Here is a 22298-nt window from a genome sequence, read left to right on the forward strand (position 1 = left end):
TGTGCAGACAGGTGCAAAGACTGTAGTTAGTTTCTCCCCGCTGGCTTTATCACCTCCCTTGAGTACTCTGTTAGCACCTTGACTGGCCAGCTGCCCCACTGGCTGCTTCGCCCGCTTTTCTGCTCCTTGGGCACAGAGCTGAGAAACGGGGCCACCTGGCGGCTGGTCGGGGCCTCGGGAGCGGAGCTGGGCAACGGCCCGCGCCCGGGCTCTGCGCACCGCGCGCCAGGGAACGCAGCGGTCCGGCCCCGTGCGCGGGGCTCGGGGGCGCCCCGGAGCTCCCGCGATCGGCTCCGCCCTGCGCCGGCCACGCGTGCAGCACCGCCGCGTTCCTTCCGCCGGAAGCGGCGCCCGCCGCGTGTCGCACCCAATGGGGTCCGGAGGATTTTGCCTCGGAGACCAGGTGGCGCTGATACTACCCTGATCCGGCCCCCGGGGCGGGGGAGCCGCCCTGGCGGGACCCGGCCTCCGCGGGGGCGGCAGGTGGAGGAGAAACCCCGAAGCTCGGGACAGAAGCAGGGCTAGAGTCGGAGCCGCTGCCGGAGCGAGGTGAGGAGGCGCCCGCGACCCGCGGCTGGGGGGGGGCCGCCGTTGGGTCTCTCCAGGGGGAGCCGGTGCTGCAGCCCGATGCGGAGGGGGGCTCATCCCCTGCTTCGCCAGGCTGTGCGGCCGCTGCCTCCCCGGGCAGCGGTCCCCAGGCTGCCGCGTCCCGGCCTCCTCCACCCTCAGCCGGCTGCAGCCGGCCTGGGAACGGCCGCGGCTTGGAGGGAGCCCAGCCAACCAGGGCCCGGGGCACACGTTCCCTCCGGGCTGGGGAGAGAGACAGGTGGAGGGTCATCGTCGGCTTCTCCCCACTCAGGCACTGTTGACCTCGACCCTCCTCCTCCGCACGCAACGGAGCGGTGAGGTGGGATTTCCCCCTTCCCCCCTTTCTTCAGTGTATGTGTGAAGAAGCCCAACCTGTGTCATGTTCCCTGGTGCTGCGAGGCCGGGCCTGTGGCCCGTACCAAAATCAACGGTAAACCCCCTAACCAATTAAATGACCCCAGCACAACCTATGTAAGCCTTAAAATCTGGACATAATGCAATATTGAAACACAACGGAGTCATCAAAAATACTTCTGTTCGCAAACATAACAGATCATTACACATCACAGGAAAGCCAGATATGGTGTCCTATAAATAGGGTATTTGCTAGGAGAACTGCATAAGACCCCTTGTAGAATATTGTTGAGTCAAATTATTTAAAAAGAAAAGGAGGACTTGTGGCACCTTAGAGACTAACACATTTATTTGAGAATAAGCTTTCATGAGCTACGGCTGACTTCATCAGATGCATCTGATGAAGTGAGCTGTAGCTCACGAAAGCTTATGCTCAAGTAAATGTGTTAGTCTCTAAGGTGCCACAAGTACTCCTTTTCTTTTTGTGAATACAGACTAACACAGCTGCTACTCTGAAACCTGAAATTATTTAAAGTGTCATTGACTTAAATTCTACATATCTTAAGGTCATTTCTCTAGATCTGTTTGATTATAGAGTAGTAATCTTTGCAGGTAAATACATTAGACTTATAGCTTCTTAGTATGGTGGCAGAAAGAATAACTTTTTTGATATTTTTCCATACCCCCCTGTGATGCATCTGGCTGCATATAGTAATTTCTTACTTTAAATAATATGGCTCTAGTACCACTGAAACAATTTTCTTCAAACCTGTCTTATTTCTTATAGCTCAAAGTTTACAAACAACCAAGTTTGAACACAATTGTTTTAGCAATTTTTTAATATATTTGGGGTGTTTGCGTACACAGATTTTTTTTTATCAGAATGTAAAGGGAAAAGAGTCCCTTTTTTCTGGATCCCTCTTTTTGGCCAGTGTCACACTGGGAACTCATGTTCAACTGATTATCCTCCAAAAAGAAAAGGAGTACTTGTGGCACCTTAGCGACTAACCAATTTATTTGAGCATAAGCTTTCGTGAGCTACAGCTCACTTCATCGGATGCATACTGTGGAAAGTGTAGAAGATCTTTTTATACACACAAAGCATGAAAAAATACCTCACCCCATCCCACTCTCCTGCTGGTAATAGCTTATCTAAAGTGACCACTCTCCTTACAATGTGTATGATAATCAAGGTGGGCCATTTCCAGCACAAATCCAGGGTTTAACAAGAATGTCTGGGGGGGTAGGAAAAAACAAGGGGAAATAGGTTACCTTGCATAATGACTTAGCCACTCCCAGTCTCTATTCAAGTTTAAGTTAATTGTATCCAATTTGCAAATGAATTGCAATTCAACAGAACGCCACTAGCCGTCACCTTCAGCCACCAACTAAAACCCCTCCAACGCATTATTAAGGATCTACAACCTATCCTGAAGGATGACCCAACACTCTCACAAATCTTGGGAGACAGGCCAGTCCTTGCCTACAGACAGCCCCCCAACCTGAAGCAAATACTCACCAGCAACCACATACCACACAACAGAACCACTAACCCAGGAACCTATCCTTGCAACAAAGCCCGTTGCCAACTGTGCCCGCATATCTATTCAGGGGACACCACCACAGGGCCTAATAACATCAGCCACACTATCAGAGTCTTGTTCACCTGCACATCTACCAATGTGATATATGCCATCATGTGCCAGCAATGCCCCTCTGCCATATACATTGGTCAGACAGGACAGTCTCTACGTAAAAGAATAAATGGACACAAATCAGATGTCAAGAATTATAACATTCATAAACCAGTTGGAGAACACTTCAATCTCTCTGGTCACACGATTACAGACATGAAAGTTGCAATATTACAACAAAAAAACTTCAAATCCAGACTCCAGCGAGAGACTGCTGGATTGGAATTCATTTGCAAATTGGATACAATTAACTTAGGCTTAAATAGAGACTGGGAGTGGCTAAGTCATTATGCAAGGTAACCTATTTCCCCTTGTTTTTTCCTCCCCCCGACTTCTTGTTAAACCCTGGATTTGTGCTGGAAATGGCCCACCTTGATTATCATACACATTGTAAGGAGAGTGGTCACTTTAGATAAGCTATTACCAGCAGGAGAGTGGGGTGGGGCGAGGTATTTTTTCATGCTTTGTGTGTATAAAAAGATCTTCTACACTTTCCACAGTATGCATCCGATGAAGTGAGCTGTAACTCACGAAAGGTTATGCTCAAATAAATTGGTTAGTCTCTAAGGTGCCACAAGTACTCCTTTTCTTTTTGTGAATACAGACTAACAGGGCTGTTACTCTGAAACCTGATTATCCACCATGACTCCCAAATCTTTTTCAATCACTGCTTCCCAGTGTGGAGTCCCCCAGTCTGCAAGTATGGCTTGCACTCTTTGTTCTTGGATGTTTACATTAACATATAGCCATATTGAAATGCACATTGTTTGCTTGTGCCAAGTTTATCAGGCAATCTGGATTGCTCTGAATCAGGTGACTTATCCTCTTCATTATTTACCATTCCCTCAGTTTTGTGTCATCTGCAAACTTTTATCAGCATCAATGATGATTTAATGTTTTCTTCCATGTCATTGATAAAAATGTGCATAGGACTGAGAACAGATCCCAGCAGGATGCCACTGGAAACACACCTGCTTGATGATTCCTCATTTACAGTTGCAATTTGAGACCAGTTAGCCAGATTTTAATCCATTTAATATGTGCCGTGTTAGTTTTAGATCATTCTAGTGTATTAATCAAAATGTTGTGCAGTATCAAGTGAAATGCTATACAGAAGTTTAAATATTATGTCACTTATGTCTAATCAACCACATTTGTAATCTCATCAAAAAAAAAATCAAATTAGTTTGACATGGGTTCCATAAACCCATGTTGATTTGCATTATTACATCACCCTCCTTTAATTTTTTTGATAATTGGGTCCCATATCAGCCACTCCATTATCTTGCCTGGGATACATGTCAGGCTGACAGGCCTAATTTTTTTTTTTTTTCCCCCACCTTGCCTCAGCCTATGGGCTACTGCCAGTCACCATCTAGCCCCCTTTCACTGTGGCTGACTGCAGTCTGTACAAGCCAGTCGTCATAGGCAAGGGAGGTTTTGACCTGCTGCCTTCCCCTGCAACCCAGTACCTCCAGGGGCCTTGTACAAGGCCCTGCAGCCTGGGGAATTGCCGGCCCGGCTCTCCGGAGCTCCTCTGGCCTTTCCCCAGCCCCCCTTTACTCCAGTACCCCGGTCATCCTGTTTACCCTTTTTACCCAGTGCTCCAAGTATTATTGAAAATTTTGTAATACTTCTGGATGCAAGTTATCTGGACTGTCCGATTTAAAAATGTATAATTTTGGTAGTTTGTGTTGAACATCCTCCAGAAATACTAGTGCAGGGCAAGAGTATTATCATCCGCATATGATGAGACTATATGTACTGTTTTTTCTCCATATACAGAATGGAAATAGGTTTCAGAGTAACAGCCGTGTTAGTCTGTATTTGCAAAAAGAAAAGGAGGACTTGTGGCACCTTAGTCTCTAAGGTGCCACAAGTACTCATTTCCATTCTCAGCAAGAAAAGATTTATTAAACACTTCTGTCTTTTCTACATTATTTTTGCTAATTCTACCATTTCCTTCTAGTAATGGACCAATACCATTGTCAGGATTCTTTCTAGTCCTAATATATTTTAAAAACTCCTTCTTGTCCTTAACTCTGGTAGCCATAGATTTTTCCTTGTGCTGGGATGGCACTAATTGCACTGATGGATTTTGCCCATGGCCACGCTAATTTTGCTTGAAATATCAGATGCAGCTGATGACATCATAGACAGCAAAATGCTGCTCTTTGCAGGTGTGGCTCTGAATATGTTAAGCTGTTTTAGCTAACTTCTCAGATTGATTCTGGAGATTTGTGTGGAGCATCTGCTGCTTCTCCTCTCCAAAGAGGAAATCTTAATCCTAACCTTAATCTTGTCACCAGTCTTATTCAACATCAATTAAAGTAATTTAGAAAGATTGTAAAAAGACAATGTGCAACACCATTATTGTGCAGATGACCCGCAGCTGTGTGTATCTTTCTCATCCAATGCAGACAATGAGCTCTTCAAACTATTCCACTATATGAAGGAAATTGGAATCTGAATGAAAAACATGTGTCTGAGGTTAAATGTGGGAAATATGCAGATGATTCTAGTTAGAAGTGGAAAGCACTTCAAGGACATAATAGCTCTGTCGAGGAAACTTGCCCACAAATAATCAAGGTGCATCATCTCAAGGTCAGTTTGGACTCATTGTTGCAACCTGGTCAGAGGTAGCTGGCACTGTGCAACCTTTGAGTTTGCTATGGCTGGTGACCACAGGATGAAGTTTTTAGGATGGGATGTAGAGCATTCTCAGTGGAATGCTCTGGGCTTTGGAACTCTGACACTCATGGTCAAGACAGATCCTAGACTTGTTAGAGTGAAAAACAAGACTGTCATTAATCAGGCTCTCTCAAAAAAATGAAGTTGCAGAAGGGCCTGAGAATATGCTCCTGGATAACAGAAAACAACCCTGCTGGGTTTGGAGTTGGGTTTCTGCAGGGAGAAGTCTATGCCAGAGACCCAGTAGCCCCATGTACTAGTGATGAAGGGAGTGGGGCTTAGGCACCAGGAGGGAAGGTAACAGTAAGGCATTTGGGTTCTGATATGAACAGAATTGGCAGCAATCCATAGTTTTGTAAGTAGCACCTAGCAAATTTGTGGTTGCAGCAGAAATATTACATATTATGTGTGACAAGGTAGCCAGATTTTGCAAGGGTCACACATGCAGACAAGTCTTTCAGCTCAACCCATAAGAAATTGGGTTTGAAAATGCTGAGTAACTGAAAGAGAGGTGTTGTAATGGAAGTTAGACCTCAACTCTTAAATAGACTTTGAATGGCTGTAGCCACAGATAGGCTTTGACAGGACTTCCAGACCATTACAAGCCAGAGATGGATATGAAAGATGAGTTTGGGAGGGAGCATCAATGAAGACCGGGGTAAAACTCTGGTGTGCAGCTTGACCATCTTGTGGTAGGGACTGTCTGTGGACACTGCTGTGGTTCATAAACTTAATCTCAAACTAGATGCAGGCTGACAGATATGTGATGGATACTGAAACCCTGCTTTGGCTGTTGGAAAGGAAAAGGAACTCTCCCTCCTTCTCTCCTCCTCTACCAGGGCCTCTGATCCCTTCAGTAAGGAGGTCTACAGTTACAAGCACAATTTCAGTGCTTCGGTGCATGATAGCCTAAACCTCAGCTTGTTTAGCTGCACCATCTCTTTAGAATTCTGCTTTCTTAGTGGCTTGTGGTTGGTGACATGTTCTCTGAAATAACCGTGATTTTAACTGTTTGGGGCCTTGCTAAATTAGGATTACAATTTTTAATTCAATCTAAAAGCAAACATGGAGTTAATGGAGTATGCAGACCACTGGGGTGATGTGTTCACAATTTGTTGCATAAGAGGCCACATGTGTTCACATACTCAAGAACTCCATGAAGAGTGGGTTGCAGTAGTCTCACTTCAAGGTGATAGGCCTGGATCACAGCGGTAAGGTCCTTTGCAGAAGAAACAACACATGGTAGAAAGCTGTCCTTTGCCACTGTTGTTCTACCTCTTCCCTGTAGCACAGCAGTTTTCAAACTTTTTTGAAAAAAAAAGCTGAGCCCCCCCTTTGAGTTACAATTTTTGGTTGTGCTCCCCAGCCCAGACAAAAATAGACACTTGCAAAAGTATGCTTGATAGCCTACTCATAAACCTAACAAGACCTTAATATAACTTTAATTAAATTACCTACAACTGTAAGTGTCAAATACACAGACCTTTAATGGAACAGCCCAGATTTCCTCAGCTGCAGATTGCTTCTACCTTGTAGCCAGGCTGCACCGCTAGGACAGGGCCAGTACCTTCCCCTTCGGGTTTTCAGAGTGGGGGAAAGCATGTGCGATTAGTCTCTGGGTCCGGAGGCTGCTGGAAGTGGAAAAAGGTGTGGCCACAGTGGGTGTTGACACTGATTCTCAGGCTGGGTGTCCTGCTGAAATGAGTCAGGGGTGGAGGTGGTGCTCCCTTCCCACCTCTCCACCCCCCCCCCCCCCCCACCCCATGAGGGCTGGCCCATATCCCGCAGCACTGGCATGAGCCGCCTGGTGTCGCCACTCCCCTCCTTCTGAATGTTCCTCCATGCTCCCCAGGAGGGCGTGCCCCACAGTTTGAAAACTCTGCTCTAGCTTCTAGATACAGAAATGGGGAGTTGCTGCTACTTCACTTATTCTCCAGTCTCTTATTTATTTTTTTAAATGGTCTTCTGTAGAAAATAGTTTCAGTACCTGCCTCAGATGCTCACAGCTGTGCCAAGCAAAAGCTGAATGAAAGTGACCTGTATTTTTTGGCTCTCAGGATTCTGAATAGCAACCATGAAACTAGCTAGTATGTTATAATTTCAGTCTGTCACTTGGGAAAAGCGTGAGCAGCAGTGGAGAAAGGTTGGATTGATGTCTCTTCAGGCTTACTAATTATTGTACATTGTAACTGTATGTGCTGTAAACTACTTTAGTAAAAGCATACATCCTTTCAGAACTGGTGGATCAGACTGGTGGAACAATCTCTCCCCCACTGTATCTACATTTTACATGACAGAAACAGTTTCTTACTTGCCACTGTCGCGTAGATTTTTTTTATTTTCCAAGCTGTTGTCACTTATGGTTTGTCTAGACTTGGATAAAAGGTATATTTTAAAGATGCTAGCTAATGTGTTTTAAAACGCTAGTTGAGATGAGGTAAGTGGTATTTTAGCATGTGCTGGCTGAATGAAGTGAACCCTAGTCTTCCCCTTATATACACTAAAAAATTAGGGCTGTGGTCTCCAACCTTTTTAAGACAATCACTTTTTGAATTTAAGTGCAACCCAGGATGTACCTCAAAGAAAATGTAGAAATAAGTTTGTTATATAAAGCTGTGATCAAGTGCATAATATGCATAATTATACATTTTCCCTACTTACCAAGTCTCAGTATAACACTTGACTGCACATTATCTGCCAGTGTCTTGAAATTTGGATTGTAATTTGAAATAGCTTGTCAGATGCAGTCCTGCAGATGAGCATCTGTGAGGTGGGTACAATACTTGATCATCTTCATTTTGTGAGAATGCAGTCTCACACAGATAGGTGGAACCAAAACAAGCTGTCACTTTTAAAGCACAGCACAGTAGAAGGGGGTTGTGATGAGTTGGGTCACAGAAACTCCCTCAAGACTGTCACTAGATGTGCTGGGATACCACTGAGAACAAACCCCCCTGCCAGAAAAGGCTTCCCTCTACTCCTGTCTTGCTGAGTGGGTCACAGCTGTCGGCTTCAGCATAGACCCAGAGGTTGGACCATGCCCCACAGTTCACAGAAATTAAGATTCACTTAGCCGAGCGGCTTCTCAGTTAACAGGGGCTTTCCCTGCACCCAGTATTCAGTCTTTCTGGGAGCCTAACCCCGAATAAATCCACACTGTCTGCAAAGTCCCCAGAAAGTGCTGGAGTTTGAGACAGCAACTCTAGCACTGTTTAGCTGCCGCTTAACCCTGTAAGTGCCTAAACTCACTCATTGCTTAAGTTTTTGTGGTAAAAGTAACTTGCCTCTGAACATGTCCACTGCTGTCTCGCGGTAGGTGTCCAGGCACTTGTCTCTTGCCTATGCCCCCAAGCAATCTGTGAACCAGGGGAAGATAAATGTTCCTGTACCTAACTCAGGTGCTGGGTCTGATCCAGTAGATATGCTCAGAGGTCACCTGACTCCACACACAACAGCTGGGCGATGGGAGAGGAGGACCTCTCTTATAACTTCTAGCCTAGTGGTTAGAGTACACACCTGGGATGTGGGAGACTACCCATTCAATTCCCCTCTTCTGCCTGTTGAGAGGGGATTTGAACAGAGAGCTGCTACCTGTCAGGTGAGTGCTCTAAATGCTGGACTGTGGGATATTCTGAGGTGGGTCTCTCCTATTGAAGTTGCACTTTTTAGTTAAATAGTGGGCCAGAGAGAATGAGAATCATTCTAGAGCTCAGCAGTTGGCGCTCTCACCTGAAATGTAGCAGATCCCTTGTCAAATCCCTTCTCTTCAGGGTGGGGAGGTGAGAATTGAGCCAATGGCTCCCACATCCCAGGTGAGTACCCTAATCACTGGGCTAAAAGATCTAATTGGGGTGGTTCCATATCTCCCTAGGTGGGGCTTTTCTGTGGAGTTAGGTAGTCTCTGAGCACATCTTTTTAGACCAGGCCCAGTGCACCTATCTTCCTCCAGTTCATGGATCACAAACAGATAAGCACCTCTCTGTAGATCAGATATAGGTGCATATCTCTGTGAAAGAAGCAAGGGCTTAGGACACACATCTTCCAATAAGAAAAGGAGTACTTGTGGCACCTTAGAGACTAACCAATTCGGATGCATCCAATGAAGTGAGCTGTAGCTCACAAAAGCTTATGCTCAAATAAATTGGTTAGTCTCTAAGATGCCACAAGTACTCCTTTTCTTTTTGCGAATACAGACTAACACGGCTGTTACTCTGAAACATCTCCCAATGGCTACCTTAGGCAGCTCCCTGCCTAACATGCTGGGTTTTGTAGATTGCATTCTAAGGTGCCCATCTTTGCCCATTCATTGTATGGGGAGATAAGGCACTTAACTCAGGCTTTGTGGATCTTGCTGTTCCTGTGACCTTTTTTCCTAGGCAGCAAAAAGTTAGGTTTTACAATGCTGAGTATTGCAACACTGAAGTATCTTTGTAGATCCAGGCCTTTGTTCCTATTTCTTGGAGAGATCCCAGTGGCTAGTTTTGGGCAAATGCTCTTCTGCCCCAGGATTCTCTCGTGTTTCCACAGGGTTCCATTGTGGTTGTTCCCCCCCGCCCCAAATTTTGTTTATAGTTTATATGGGGCTGGTAGGAAGATTTGTATGCAGACATGAGTTGCAATGTCTTCAGTATGCTGACGATATCCTCTCTGCCTCAGTTTCATAGGACCTTGCTTGTCCTTAACCAATTTTTGAAACCTTTTATGTGATGTAAATGATGGATTGCCAGCTGAGGCTCTGTCCAGTTAACATTAAAGCAATGGTGTAGGATGGGGGAAGCAACTGAAAGATATGAAAATATTTCCCTCTTTAATTTAGGGTGTGTATCTGCCATTTGTTACTCAAGTTGGCAGGCTGGGATTACTGTTGGATCTCCAGTTCTGTATAACTATAGAAGCTCTGACAAGGATGGCCTTTTATTTCCATCAGTATTTGACTATGAGGTTGCAACCAGTTGTTTCTGATGCATGCACATTGTTACCATCATTCCTGCTTTTGTAACATCAAGGTTGTAGTATGCAATGCATTCTGTATGGGGCTATGCCATAAATCAACTGGGAATCTAAAGTTAGTACAAAAAGCAGAGCTCAGTTGTTGGATGGAGTTTCTCGCAAACTGTTTTTTGTGACTTGGTGGTATTGGTTATCTGTAGGTTTCCAGGTGGACTTAATGGTTCCTAAATAACTTTTTAGTCCCGTGTCATACTGCTGTAACTGTGGTCAGTAGATTATTTGTGAGCTTCAAAGTAAGCATTTGGGTAATTTGAAAGAAATTAAGAAATTTCATTTTTGGTCATTTTGTCGCACTTTGCGGCTAGTCGGTTTAATTGTTTTTGCTGAATAGTCAAATAGTGTAGTTTTCTGTTTGAAAAGACCCTTTATAAATGTTAACAGGGAAATAAAATTATCTTCAAAAAAGGAATTAAAACAAAACTAATATTACATAAATTGTGGATTTTTTTAAAAAAATAGTCTATTTCAAATAACTGAGGATGAGTGTCCCTTTTAAGTTCTTGCCACTGTGTCAGTTTTGTTACAACCTCTGTCCACACTGGGTGCAATGTTATGCCAGCAAATTTCAATTCTTAGTTTTCATTTGCTTTATTAATTCTTTTGTGCTATGTTACATGGAATTTTACATGTCCATCATCCTAATCATATATCCATTCTGCTTTCCATGAGGACAATTGGGGGATATTATGAATATCATTTAAATGAAATTTTTAAGTTTTATTTTGTCTGATAAATTAACACTCCCCCTCCCCCACCCTAGTTTAAGAAGCTTCCATGACCTGGAGACAGTTTGACTTGTTTTGTTCTCTCTTTTAAATAGGAGATGATACATAGAAATGAATCCTGTACTTCAGGGCAGGTACCTATGAGCTACTTATGCTGCCTGATTTACATATTGGAAGAATGGACTGGTGTGGAGTACCTTGAGGACTATCTGAATTATGTGGCATACCTTTTATGGGTGTTTACTCCACTCATAATAGTTTTTATACTTCCTGGACTTATCCTCCTCCTCCTCTACATTTCCATTATTTTTCTTTATGTTTATAAGAGGAAGAATGAACTAAAGGAGGCTTATTCCAATGATATCTGGGATGGTGCAAGGCAAATGGTGGCAACTTTATGGGATGGACATGCAAGAATATGGCATGGTAAGCAAGATTTGATTGTTTTGTAAGTGCTGAAACTATTGTCACTGTAGTTTAATGACTTAGGCCTGTCAGGCTTCTTTTTCTTATTTGTTTGGAAATTTCATGTAACTCTTATTTGCTCAGAAAATAAACGTGTGCTTAGGATTGACAGTGTGCTGTGTTGTAGCTGTGTTGGTCCCAGGATATTAGAGACAGAAGGTGGGTGAGCTAATATATTTTATTGGACCAACTTTTGTTGGTGAGAGAGAAGCTTTTGCGCTTAAACAGAGCTCCTCTTCAGGCCACCTTGTGTCTCTAATGATTGACAAGACAGAGGATAAAATTGAGAGCCTAAGCAGCACCTTAGTTTGCTTTCTGCATGACTGTCTCCATCTCCCCCACCCTTAAACCATGTTTGGAGGAGGGATTGACTCCCCCACTTCCCAGCTGCAAGGCAGTACCAGATCCTGGTTGCATTGATTAGGCCAGACAGGTTTCCATCCATACTTGGGTGTAACTCTGTGTCCTCTTCAGTCCTTAAGACTGCCATTGCAGCAAAGAGCCTAGCAACTTCTCTACCCTTCTTCCCTTTCTGACCCACCCAGCTTTCTTACAGCTAATGTTGGATGAGGTCCCTGCTGACAGAGAGGCCTTATATTCCATAGAGAATGTGCAAATGGACTAGTGATTTCCTTCCAGGTGAGATGGGGAACTAAGAACTTCAGTGAACACTCAAACAAAAGAAAACCGTTACTTCAATCACTACAGAGAATCTTTCTGCAGTCTGACAGCCTTTACTCTAACTGACCCATACCAACCTGCAGCAGTTTAAACAGCTGTATTTGTCTTTGAGAAAACAGAAAGCATTTGTGCCAAGGGAGATATCATTTCCTTTCCTGCCCAATTAAATCTCAAACTGACATCAGACTAGTAAGTGTCTCAAATATTATATGTAATAAACAGGGACTCTGATTTGAATAATGCCTCGTGGCCCAGGTGGTGCTTAGCTCAGGATGCAGATGCCCAAACCTGTAACTGTGGGTGGATTGTTTTTTCTTGGTTTTTGTAAGGATTAGTTCTTCGAGTAGTGTCCCTGTGGGTGCTCCACTCTAGGTGCATCCATGTTCATGCGCCTCAAGTCGGAGATTTTAGGTAGCAGTGTTGATTTGGCCCACACATGTGCATTATTCTCTGTCTCATGCCCTACTTTGAGGCTATCTAGCATTGCGTGGGTGAACCGCCCTCAGTTCCTTCTCAACCACCCTTGGACTGAGATGAAGCACGAGCAGAGTCCGATAGATGATTCGTTCTCAATCTTGTTTTAGTATATAGAGTAGCTACTAGAGTTTCTGTTATTTAGATGTTTACTACTCCCTTCCCCTTTTAAAATATATACTATAAAAACTTTAGTTTAGTTTTAGCTGGCTTCAAAAACAGTTAATCTCCCTGTCTTTATTGATTTTTTTTTTTGGTTATCTTCTCCCCTTGTAGGGAAAGAACCCCAAGAAGGGGCATTTTTGGCTCTCCCAGGTTTAAATGCTGTCTCTCCTAAAGAGAGACGATTCCGGTCAGCGATGGCCATTCGCTGCTCAGGAGAATCCCATATATCAGAAGTGTCCTCATCTTCAATTTTTGAGAGACGGTATGAGAAAGAGCTGTGAATTAACACTCAGACTTCTGATGATAGAGAGCTCTCTGAGACCAGCTTCCAACTCCTGGTCCTGGGACTCCCCCAGAGCAACAATCCCTATCAACATCCACGGGACATCAAACTCTGGTAGCGCCAAAGAGGAAATCTACGGATTCCTCTCACAAAAGCACAAAAAAGATGGCTACAAGTCCCCAGACCAAACAGTTGACTGGAAAAAAGAGATCCCTGGAAAAGTCAGCCACCTTGGTACCAACGGAGCTGCAGTGCAGTACCCCTGAGGCGTTTGGTTCCACAGATACTGGCACTGTGCCTAAAGACCCGAGGGGCAAGGCTCAGAGTGTCAGTACTATCTGATGAGCGGCAGTAGAGACTAGACCACCTCCTCTAAAACAGCGCCACTGGAGACGAGGAGAACCGTGGTACTGAGCGCTTCCACGCAGCAGCGTGCGTCTCCTTTCCGGGGACATGTGCACTGCTTGAACACACGAGCGTGACCAGGGACAGCTGCCGGTGAGCCTGGTGCCTGCCCAGTGGGTGGGGCTGCAGACAGTACAGCCGTGCCACAGGAGCTGCTGGTACGGGGCACTGGCTCCTGGGAGTAGCTGCCCCACGTGCTTCTCCTTTCGCTACTGTGGTTCCCCGTACAGCCCTGCAGCTCCACGGATACCAATTTATATCTGCGGATATCTGCATCCGTGGGTATAAATTTGTATCCATGCCACGCTCTACCCCGACTCCCAGGAGACCTTTGAGAAGCAGGGGGCAAGTCTGGATAAGGAAATTACTCCAGCAAAAAACATTTAGTCATCCTCTCCAGCTGAAGCTGTGGATGACTTAAAACAATTTCAGGATCTCACCAAGAGAGTGATGGATACACTTCAGATCTCCCTCGAAGAAGTAAAGGAGTTGCAACACAAGCTGCTGGACATCCTCCACATGTGCTCATCAGTGTGTATTGCACTCCCAATTAACAAGGCCCTATTAGACCCAGCCAAGATCATCTGGCAAACGCTGGCCTCGATAACGCCCAAGTGTAAAAGACGTAGACTTTCTTTTTTCCCCCTCACCCATCACCAAATTCCCTTGTGGTAGATGCTGTAAATGAACATGGCAGACAGCACCATGCTAAATCAACACCCTGCCACAAGGACTGGAAAAGATTGGACTTATTTGGCAGGAAATCTTACTCATCAGCATCCCTGCAATTTAGGAATTATCAGGCCCTGATGGCAAAATATAATCATATCAATTATGGGAATCTCATTGCCTTTATTGAACATCTCCCAAATGATCAAAGGGAACAGTTCCAAGCCATTGTTGACAAGCGCCAACTTCTCGCAAAGGCAGCACTACAGACTTCATTAGACACTGTGGACACAGCTGCCTGTTCCATATCAACGGCGGTAATGATGAGATCTTGGTGGCTTCACCTTTCTGACAGGTGTCAGAGTAACAGCCGTGTTAGTCTGTATTCGCAAAAAGAAAAGGAGTACTTGTGGCACCTTAGAGACTAATAAATAACAAATAAATTTGTTAGTCCCTAAGGTGCCACAAGTACTCCTTTTCTTTTCACCTTTCTGGTCTCCCAAGGGAAGACCATACAACTGTGGAGGACCTTCCATTTGAAGGATCCAAGCTCTTTGCAGAGAAGACAGACATTTCACTCCAGACACTAAAGGACTCGAGCCATGCTACGCTGCTTGGGGGAATCTGCATGCTTGCACAGAAAAGAAAGTATAGTAAATCGCATATGTCACAAAGATCCCGACCCTGTTCCCTCCATCCCAGACACTAAGAACCTCAGTGGAAGAGACAGCGTGGCCAAGACAAACATGGTTCCCATGCATTGCTCAATTAGTGGTATGCCCACCAATCACTCTTTAGCTCCTTCATCTCTCAGAACACTAGACAGATCTACCATCTCAACATACAGATACTCCGACTCAAGGCATGGCTCCTTGATGGTTCGAAAGCATAGAAATGTCCTGTTGCAGAGGACAGATGTCCTTTGTTGCAGAAAAATAATGACTTGTCAGACACGTGCAGAAGTGGAAAAGATGCCAAATCTGATGTGACTCAAAACACATTACCCCTATATCCTCTCTCCTCCCACTAGTACTGAACTACATCCTAGATCTAAAAAAAGTCAGGATTATCTCTAAGATACATCTCACAGCCATAGCCGCATTTCATCATAAGATAGATGACTACTAAATATTAACTCATCCTACAACGAAAAGATTCCTTAAGGATATTGGTAACCTCTTCTCATAAATCAGACATCCTACACCAACATGGGACCCTAACCTGGTTCTCAAGAGCCTTACAGTGACCCCTTTTGAACCCATAGCCACATGCTCACTTATGCATCTATGAAAACATCATTCCTAGTAGCCATCACCTCAAGCTCAGAGAATTGAAGAAATGGGGGGGATCTAATGGTATACCCAGTCTTCACAATTTTTTTAGGGATAAGATCACACTGAGACCTTATCCCTAAAAAGTTCCTCCTGAAAGTATCCCATGCCTTCCATATGGATCAATTTATTTACTTCCCAACTTTCTTCCCAAAGCCACACCTTGACAATAGAGAATCAATATTACATACACTCGATGTCAGGAGAACTTTGGCGTTCCATTTGGATAGAACAAAGGACTTCAGAAAATCTCCTAAACTATTTCTTTCGATCGCAAAGGATCCCCCATCTCAAAACAAAGACTCTGTAGATGGATATTGAACTGCATTAACTATTGCTATCATACCTGCAATCTTCAAGCTGCGTCTAGAGTTCGAACTCATTCCACCAGATCAGTTTCCACTTCCGTAGACTTCAACAAAGACATTCACATTACAGAAATATGCAGAGCAGCAACTTGGGCATCTGCTCATACTTTTGTGGAACACTATGCAATCACCCATGATTCAGCGTCAAGATGCCATGTTTGGCTCCACTGTATTATCATCAATATTAGACTCTACTCCGAAGTCCCACCCCTCCATCAGGGGTACTGCTGTAGAGTTCCCTACAGTAGAGCACCCACAGGGACACGACTCGAAGAAGAAGCAGTTATTCACTTTGTACACTAACTGTGGTTCTTTGAGATGTGTCCCCCCATGGATGCTCCATGACCTATCTTCCTCACCTCTATTTCAGAGTTCTTAATAATGGGTTCTGCAGTAGAGAAGGAAATGAGGGATGTTTTCCTGCGCAGTGCTAAATAGCCTTGAGACAGGGAGAGTGTATGTGTGGGCTGAATGGACGCCGTACCTAAAATCTCTCATCGGAGGCACGGGGACATGGATGCACCTACAGTGGAGCATCCATAGGGGGACACCTCTCAGAGAACCACAGTAACTACACAAGGTGAGTAACCACTTCTTTCCCCAGCAGTTTGGATGTATGGTTGGTGGAAGGCAGAGAATCTCTCAAATGATTCTCATCAGTCCTCTTTCCCATTTGATTTCAGTGGGAGGTGGGGTATTTAGCATACTTGAAAATCTGTTTGTTTGGTTGAGTTTATTCCATGATTACTCCTGGTGGAATTCTGCGCCACTGCGCATGTGCAGTTTTCTTTGCTTCCCTGTCAGAAAGTCATTTTTCTGCGAGGAAGCAAAAGTCATGCACTACTCCCTAGCAGCGCAGGTACATCGTTTCAGGCACCTGGAGCAGCCGCTGGAGAAGTAAATCACTGCGGGGCTGGGGACACCCCAGCCAATGGCTCTTACCCTGAGCCAGATCAGCTGCTAGACCTGGCTGGACTGGAGGCAGCAGAGGACGGGACTTCCTCTTCCCCTATAAGGAGTGGCTGGGGCTGTCAGATCCGCCCTCATAAACCTCCCCCAGCTGCAGGAAGCTCAGCATCCTTCCTTGCTTCCTGCCCCCGTCACTCCTCAGCTGTGGTGGGGAGCTGTCACTGTATGGGGAGTTGCTCCCTCATCCACTGAACCTGTATGCATCTGGACCTCCCATATCCAGAAACCCCTGCCAAGCCTTACCTGGTACATCCAGAAACCCCCTAGCCCTCCAGACCTGAACCCCACCTCACTGAATCTCAACCCCGCATCTGGAGCCACCCTGCACCGAGACCCCTGCCTCTGGACCCCTATCCCTCCACCCCCACTGAGCTCCCTGCACTGAAACCCCCACCCTGATGTCCCACCCTCTGCACCATCCTGAGCCCCCACATCCAGACCCCTATGCCACTGACCCCCAACTAGCTGCATCCAGACCCCCTGTCCTCGCTGAGCCCCAACCACCCTCACCTGGATGCCCCTGCAGAGTCCCATTGTTCCTGCACCTGGAACGCCTCAATGAGCCTCTGTGCATCCATATCCCCCCCACACATAACCCCCCCCTTCCCCCACTGAGCTGCCTGCACCCAGATTGTCCACACAGAATCCTCTCACCCCACACCTGGATCCCCTCCATGCTTGAATCCTGTCTGGTTGAGCCTGCCTGCCCCGCACCTGGTGCAGAGGGGCAGGGTCGCAGGCACAGTTGTCAACTTTCACATGGTAAATAAGCACCCCGACTTTCACAATAAGCCAAAAATCAAGGTAATCCCATTTCAAAACAAGGCCAAGCCAATCCCTAAGAACCCCAACACCCTATGTGACTAGATACCCCATTGTGCAGTCTGGGACTGTGGGGGGGGCCCGTTGTGCACCCCAATTCTCTTCCTCCCCCCCCCCTGAACCTGTTTGCCAGAAGCCGATTAAAAAGAAGCAACAAGCTGCAAGCCAAAAACTAGCCCACAAGCGAATTAAGCTAAAAACAAGCCCAATTTCTGTTGTTTTTTTTGTGGGTTTGGCATGTCAGGGTGTTTCAGCCCTAGGCCTTGTGCTGCATCAGGGTCAGGTGCAACCTCACCGCTGAGTCCATGTTCCGGGGGCGGAGGGTGGGGGGCTGCACGATGATCTCCCACCTTTGTGCAGCCAGTGGCCTGTGCACCCCAATGCCATGCTGGAGCCTCTGCATTTATTTATTGACAAATGAAACTTTCAGAATTTTAAAATACTGTGCACAGAATTATTAATATTTTGGCACAGAAAGCCCTCAGGAGTACATGATGTATAAAATCCTAGCACTGATGATCAAATAAGCATATTGGATCAAACTAAAATGCTGCTTTCAATTCCTTCCCTTTTGTATTATCATTGAGGCTAACTGCCATTTCCCTGAAAGTTAACCACTCAGGATTTGTTAGTACAATTTTTTCAGACAGAACATGTCATGTCTCTTCTAAGCCTCATGTTAAGAGATTCTTAAAATCAGCACTTAACTTCAGTCTAATTCACTTTTCCCACCCGTTACCTTAACTTGAGCTTGGAGCCAAGTTATAGGTCACCTTGTTTTTTCCATTAAAGAAGTATTTTTGACAGCTATCAATTCTGCTAGGAGAATGTCAAAACTATGGTCTCAATCCATGGCCCCTTTACTACTCCTACTATCAATATAAAGAAATTTTAAGAAATTATCTGCTCTTTATACATAAGAAAATCACCTATTTCTGAGCCTTTTTCATAACCACCCTGTCTAGATCCAGCCAAAGCAAAAAAGGATGTTTGAAGAGCAATTTACATAAACAACAGAATCCTTCCTGAAAATCATCTGCACTTGTTCTCTGCCATTCAGTCAAAGGGAAGTGAGTTTCTAAGGCATTGATAACTAGATAGTGCAAACCCTGCATCGAAAAGCTTACAGAGCCAAAAATGCAACTTTAAATCTATTAAAGCATATTGGACCAAAGCCATCAGCTCTATCAAAGAACAGAAAAAGGATGTGCATGTATACGTAATTGCTTCTTTTTGTAAAGAAAATGATCATTCTCCGAGACGCTTGCTCTTTCTTCCTCATACCATATCTAAGGTTTGACAGTTCTGTGTGCACAGCTAAAACTCTCTCTAGGTCTACAGTCTGAAGTTACTGTAAACTCATCCTCCCTGGTCTTTCTGACACCTCTCTCCCCTGTGCATACCTTTAGTTATTTCAAAATGCAACTGTACAAAGAATCTTCTTTCCACTTAAGATGCACAATTTCCCAGTGTTTCTCTGTTCATCTGAGAGGTCTTATAATATCATGAAAGTAATAAAGTTATTTGTGCATGACGATAGCCTAATTCTGTGAACATTGTCTTAGTGTTTGAATGGATTTTAGGATTGGGACTGGCAGCAGAAGGGATTTCTCTTTTTTACAGTTAAAACTTGTATGTAGAATAAAGGAGTTAGAGGACTATAGTCTTTGATAAGTGACTTCATTTCCTCTTTCTAGCTTTGAGAGCGTTTCATCAAATAGACAAGATCAGCATGCCAGGAAACCAGATCATCCTTTCTTTACATGTGATGTTAAAGCTCCTCAAATTTTGAAAGGAAAAGCTAATCAAGAGATGAGGCAAGAGTATAGATATAATCAAAGAGAGTGGGAGGCATAGAAAAGAAAAAAAATGCAGAAGAAAAATAAAAGGAAAGTATGTAACTAAACTACAGCTGAGCATTTTACACATTTAACATGGATGGGAAGAAAATTACCATTAGAAATGGCTACCCAATAAAAGAAAGGCAAGAGTGAGAGAGAGAGAGAGAGAGAGAGAGAGAGTGTGTGTGTAAAACATATTTCAACAAAGCATTTAAATAAACATGTTTCAAACTTCCGCACAAGTCCCAAAATTGTTTTTAGTACTTTCCTCTGCCACCATCATCTCATTAGTTCTGCAGATACGTTTTTCCTAAGAAGAGATTTTGTTTTTGCTTTTTAATAGAATGCCTGTAAATGAAAAAACTGAAGGGGACATTGTCAAGTCAAAACTTTTTCCTGTCCCCATTTACATAAGGTGGTAGTTCTTGATCACTGATTTGTCACTGTTTCAAACTGTGGTTTACCTACCAATCCTCCCCACCCCATCTGTTCCTTGTTTTAAGTACTTTTTAAATAATCACAATTACATAGGTGATATGAATGAGTCGTAAGACTTGAGCAATATCATAGATTTCTTTGGGTAAAACATACGTTAAAATGATACAATAGTTCAAGATAGTAAGGTAGCTTTTGTATTACTGTAAACTTTGTTTTTAGTTTTCAGAGTAGCAGCCGTGTGAGTCTGTATCTGATGAAGTGAGCTGTAGCTGACGAAAGCTTATGCTCAAATAAATTTGTTAGTCTCTAAGGTGCCACAAGTCCTCCTTTTCTTTTTGTGTTTAGTGAAATACTTCTCACTCTTTCAGAATAAATAGTTAATTGCTGTGAAATCAGATTTTGTCGTCTTTGAAGTCACCAAGTATTGAATGGCAGCAGCTCTTGTGTTCATCGTTCTCTATAACATGTTAACTTTTCTCAAGGTGGTTGTTATATTGGAGTTTGAGTGGTATAAAACATTGACACCATTGTACCTTGTACTTCTAACAGGTTATGAGGTTCATGGTCTGGAAAAAATACCAGAAGGACCTGGGCTTGTTGTTTTTTATCATGGCGCAACTCCTATAGACTATTTCTACTTCTTGGCTAAACTCCTTATACTGAAGAACAGAATGTGCTATACAGTAGCTGATCACTTCGTCTTTAAATTACCAGGTAAGAGTCTTTCATTGCAAATAATGAGCTTTGAGTTGGAGACACACTTTTTTTAGTGATATCATACCATAATATTACTGACACACATTAATTAGCACAAGTATTCAGACCGTATCTGCCAATAGTCCTATGTTGGACAGGACTTCCTTTGGTCTGTAGTAGTCCAAGGCCAACATTGTCCCAGTTTATAAATACCATTGTATGGATTGGATAGATTGTTTGGTGACCATTCCTACCTCATCTGTCACATCAAGTCTGAAAGCAAAGCAGAGGAGATCACGGCACGAAGTAGCAGTCTTGATTAACCACAGCAGCAGCTTCCTTGCCTCCTTCCATTTAATAATGCAGTCAGTGATTTGGGTGACTGACTGGGGCGGAAGGGTATGAAGTGACATTCCATAGTTGGGGGGATGCCCCTGAAGTTGCCAGAGGCAATAAAAATGTCTTTAATATCCTCTCCCTGAAAAGAATGCGTAATGTAACTGGGCCTCAACCCAAGAATACAACTACAAGTAGGATTGAGCCTCTTTGACAGAAGTACTTAGAGGTGATCGAGGTAGGGATCCATTGGTTTAGATAAATATATATGAACTCTAAATGTTAAGGTCCTCCTGAGCACTGGTATAGAAAAAGTTAGAGGGTAAATATGGAAGCTTGTGCTAATTCATTAAACTAACTTTTTATATTTAAGTAACCTAAAATTTACCTAAATGCTGATGGGAAACAAATTCCACCAGATGCCATCTTTTGTCTTGTCCTTGAATAAATGGTGTAATTTTCTATAAGATGTCCCTTCTTCCTTCCTCCCATCTTTTCTTTCAGAGATGTCCTGTTGAATAAATGTTTGAATAAAAAGTTCAGCATATTTTAAGGTGCATAGATTTCAAAATATTTGTACATATTTAAATAGATGAGGCAGTGTTCTCTTCTGAAGAACTTGGGTTTTTGGTTCTTAAATGGAAAGAACTGCCATGCAGTGTTAGAGTTGTTCAGTTAAGATAAAACAGCCTTAAGTCAGCCACCCTGCCTATCCTGTATATTGTACGGATTGGATTTAACAAACAATAATACATTAAACTACACATTTATAAAAATAAATACAAAACAACATGTGCAGTATAGCTGAGTTCATGGTACCGTAGGAACCTTGCCTCTTCCATTTCCCCTCATTTTACTTGTACATTAATTTTTCATAAACATAGGTTCTTTGCATGTAATTTTAAGATTTAAGAAAAACAATTGTAAGTCTTAGGCAACTGAGTGGAGTCGGTTTTGGTTGACATGTGCCTCTTAACAGTTGTGCGAAAATGGGCAATTTGGTGTTCGTTTGTGCTGCACATACACATATATTATGGGCCAGATCCTCCGCTAGTATAAATTAGCATAGTCTCATTGAATTCCTGCTGAGAATCTGCATGTTTGTGGACTTAAATTATTTTTTCACTGCTTCAAACTGCATTTTGAAAGAGTCCTTTTTATGAACTCAGAACGCAGTGCTCCTTAGCAAAGGCTAACTATGTAAAAAGTTTGAACTTTCAAAGTTAGACTATGCTTGAGATTATTACATGGGAAGCGGGAGAGAATCAGTTTTATTTTTTTCATCAAACCCAG

The 22298-nt window shown here is 43.8% G+C and overlaps 1 protein-coding gene across 3 annotated transcripts in view; it reads left to right on the forward strand.

Annotated features, from left to right (window-relative positions):
* The first annotated feature begins 340 nt into the window (after positions 1 to 340).
* The window catches only part of LOC140906700 (DGAT1/2-independent enzyme synthesizing storage lipids-like), a 42811-nt gene continuing 20853 nt past the window's right edge, over positions 341 to 22298 (forward strand). Inside the window, exons 1-4 of one of the 3 annotated variants that reach the window (XM_073331144.1) lie at positions 341 to 549; positions 5057 to 5240; positions 11158 to 11488; positions 20523 to 20687. In XM_073331144.1, the coding sequence (XP_073187245.1) occupies positions 11161 to 11488; positions 20523 to 20687 (493 nt within the window). In that variant the 5' untranslated portion in view covers positions 341 to 549; positions 5057 to 5240; positions 11158 to 11160. The remainder of the gene's footprint in view (positions 550 to 5056; positions 5241 to 11157; positions 11489 to 20522; positions 20688 to 22298) is intronic. The other 2 variants (XM_073331142.1, XM_073331143.1) reach the window with 2 other exon arrangements.

Source organism: Lepidochelys kempii, chromosome 2, assembly GCF_965140265.1.
Source record: "Lepidochelys kempii isolate rLepKem1 chromosome 2, rLepKem1.hap2, whole genome shotgun sequence".
Taxonomy (NCBI): Eukaryota; Metazoa; Chordata; order Testudines; family Cheloniidae; genus Lepidochelys; species Lepidochelys kempii.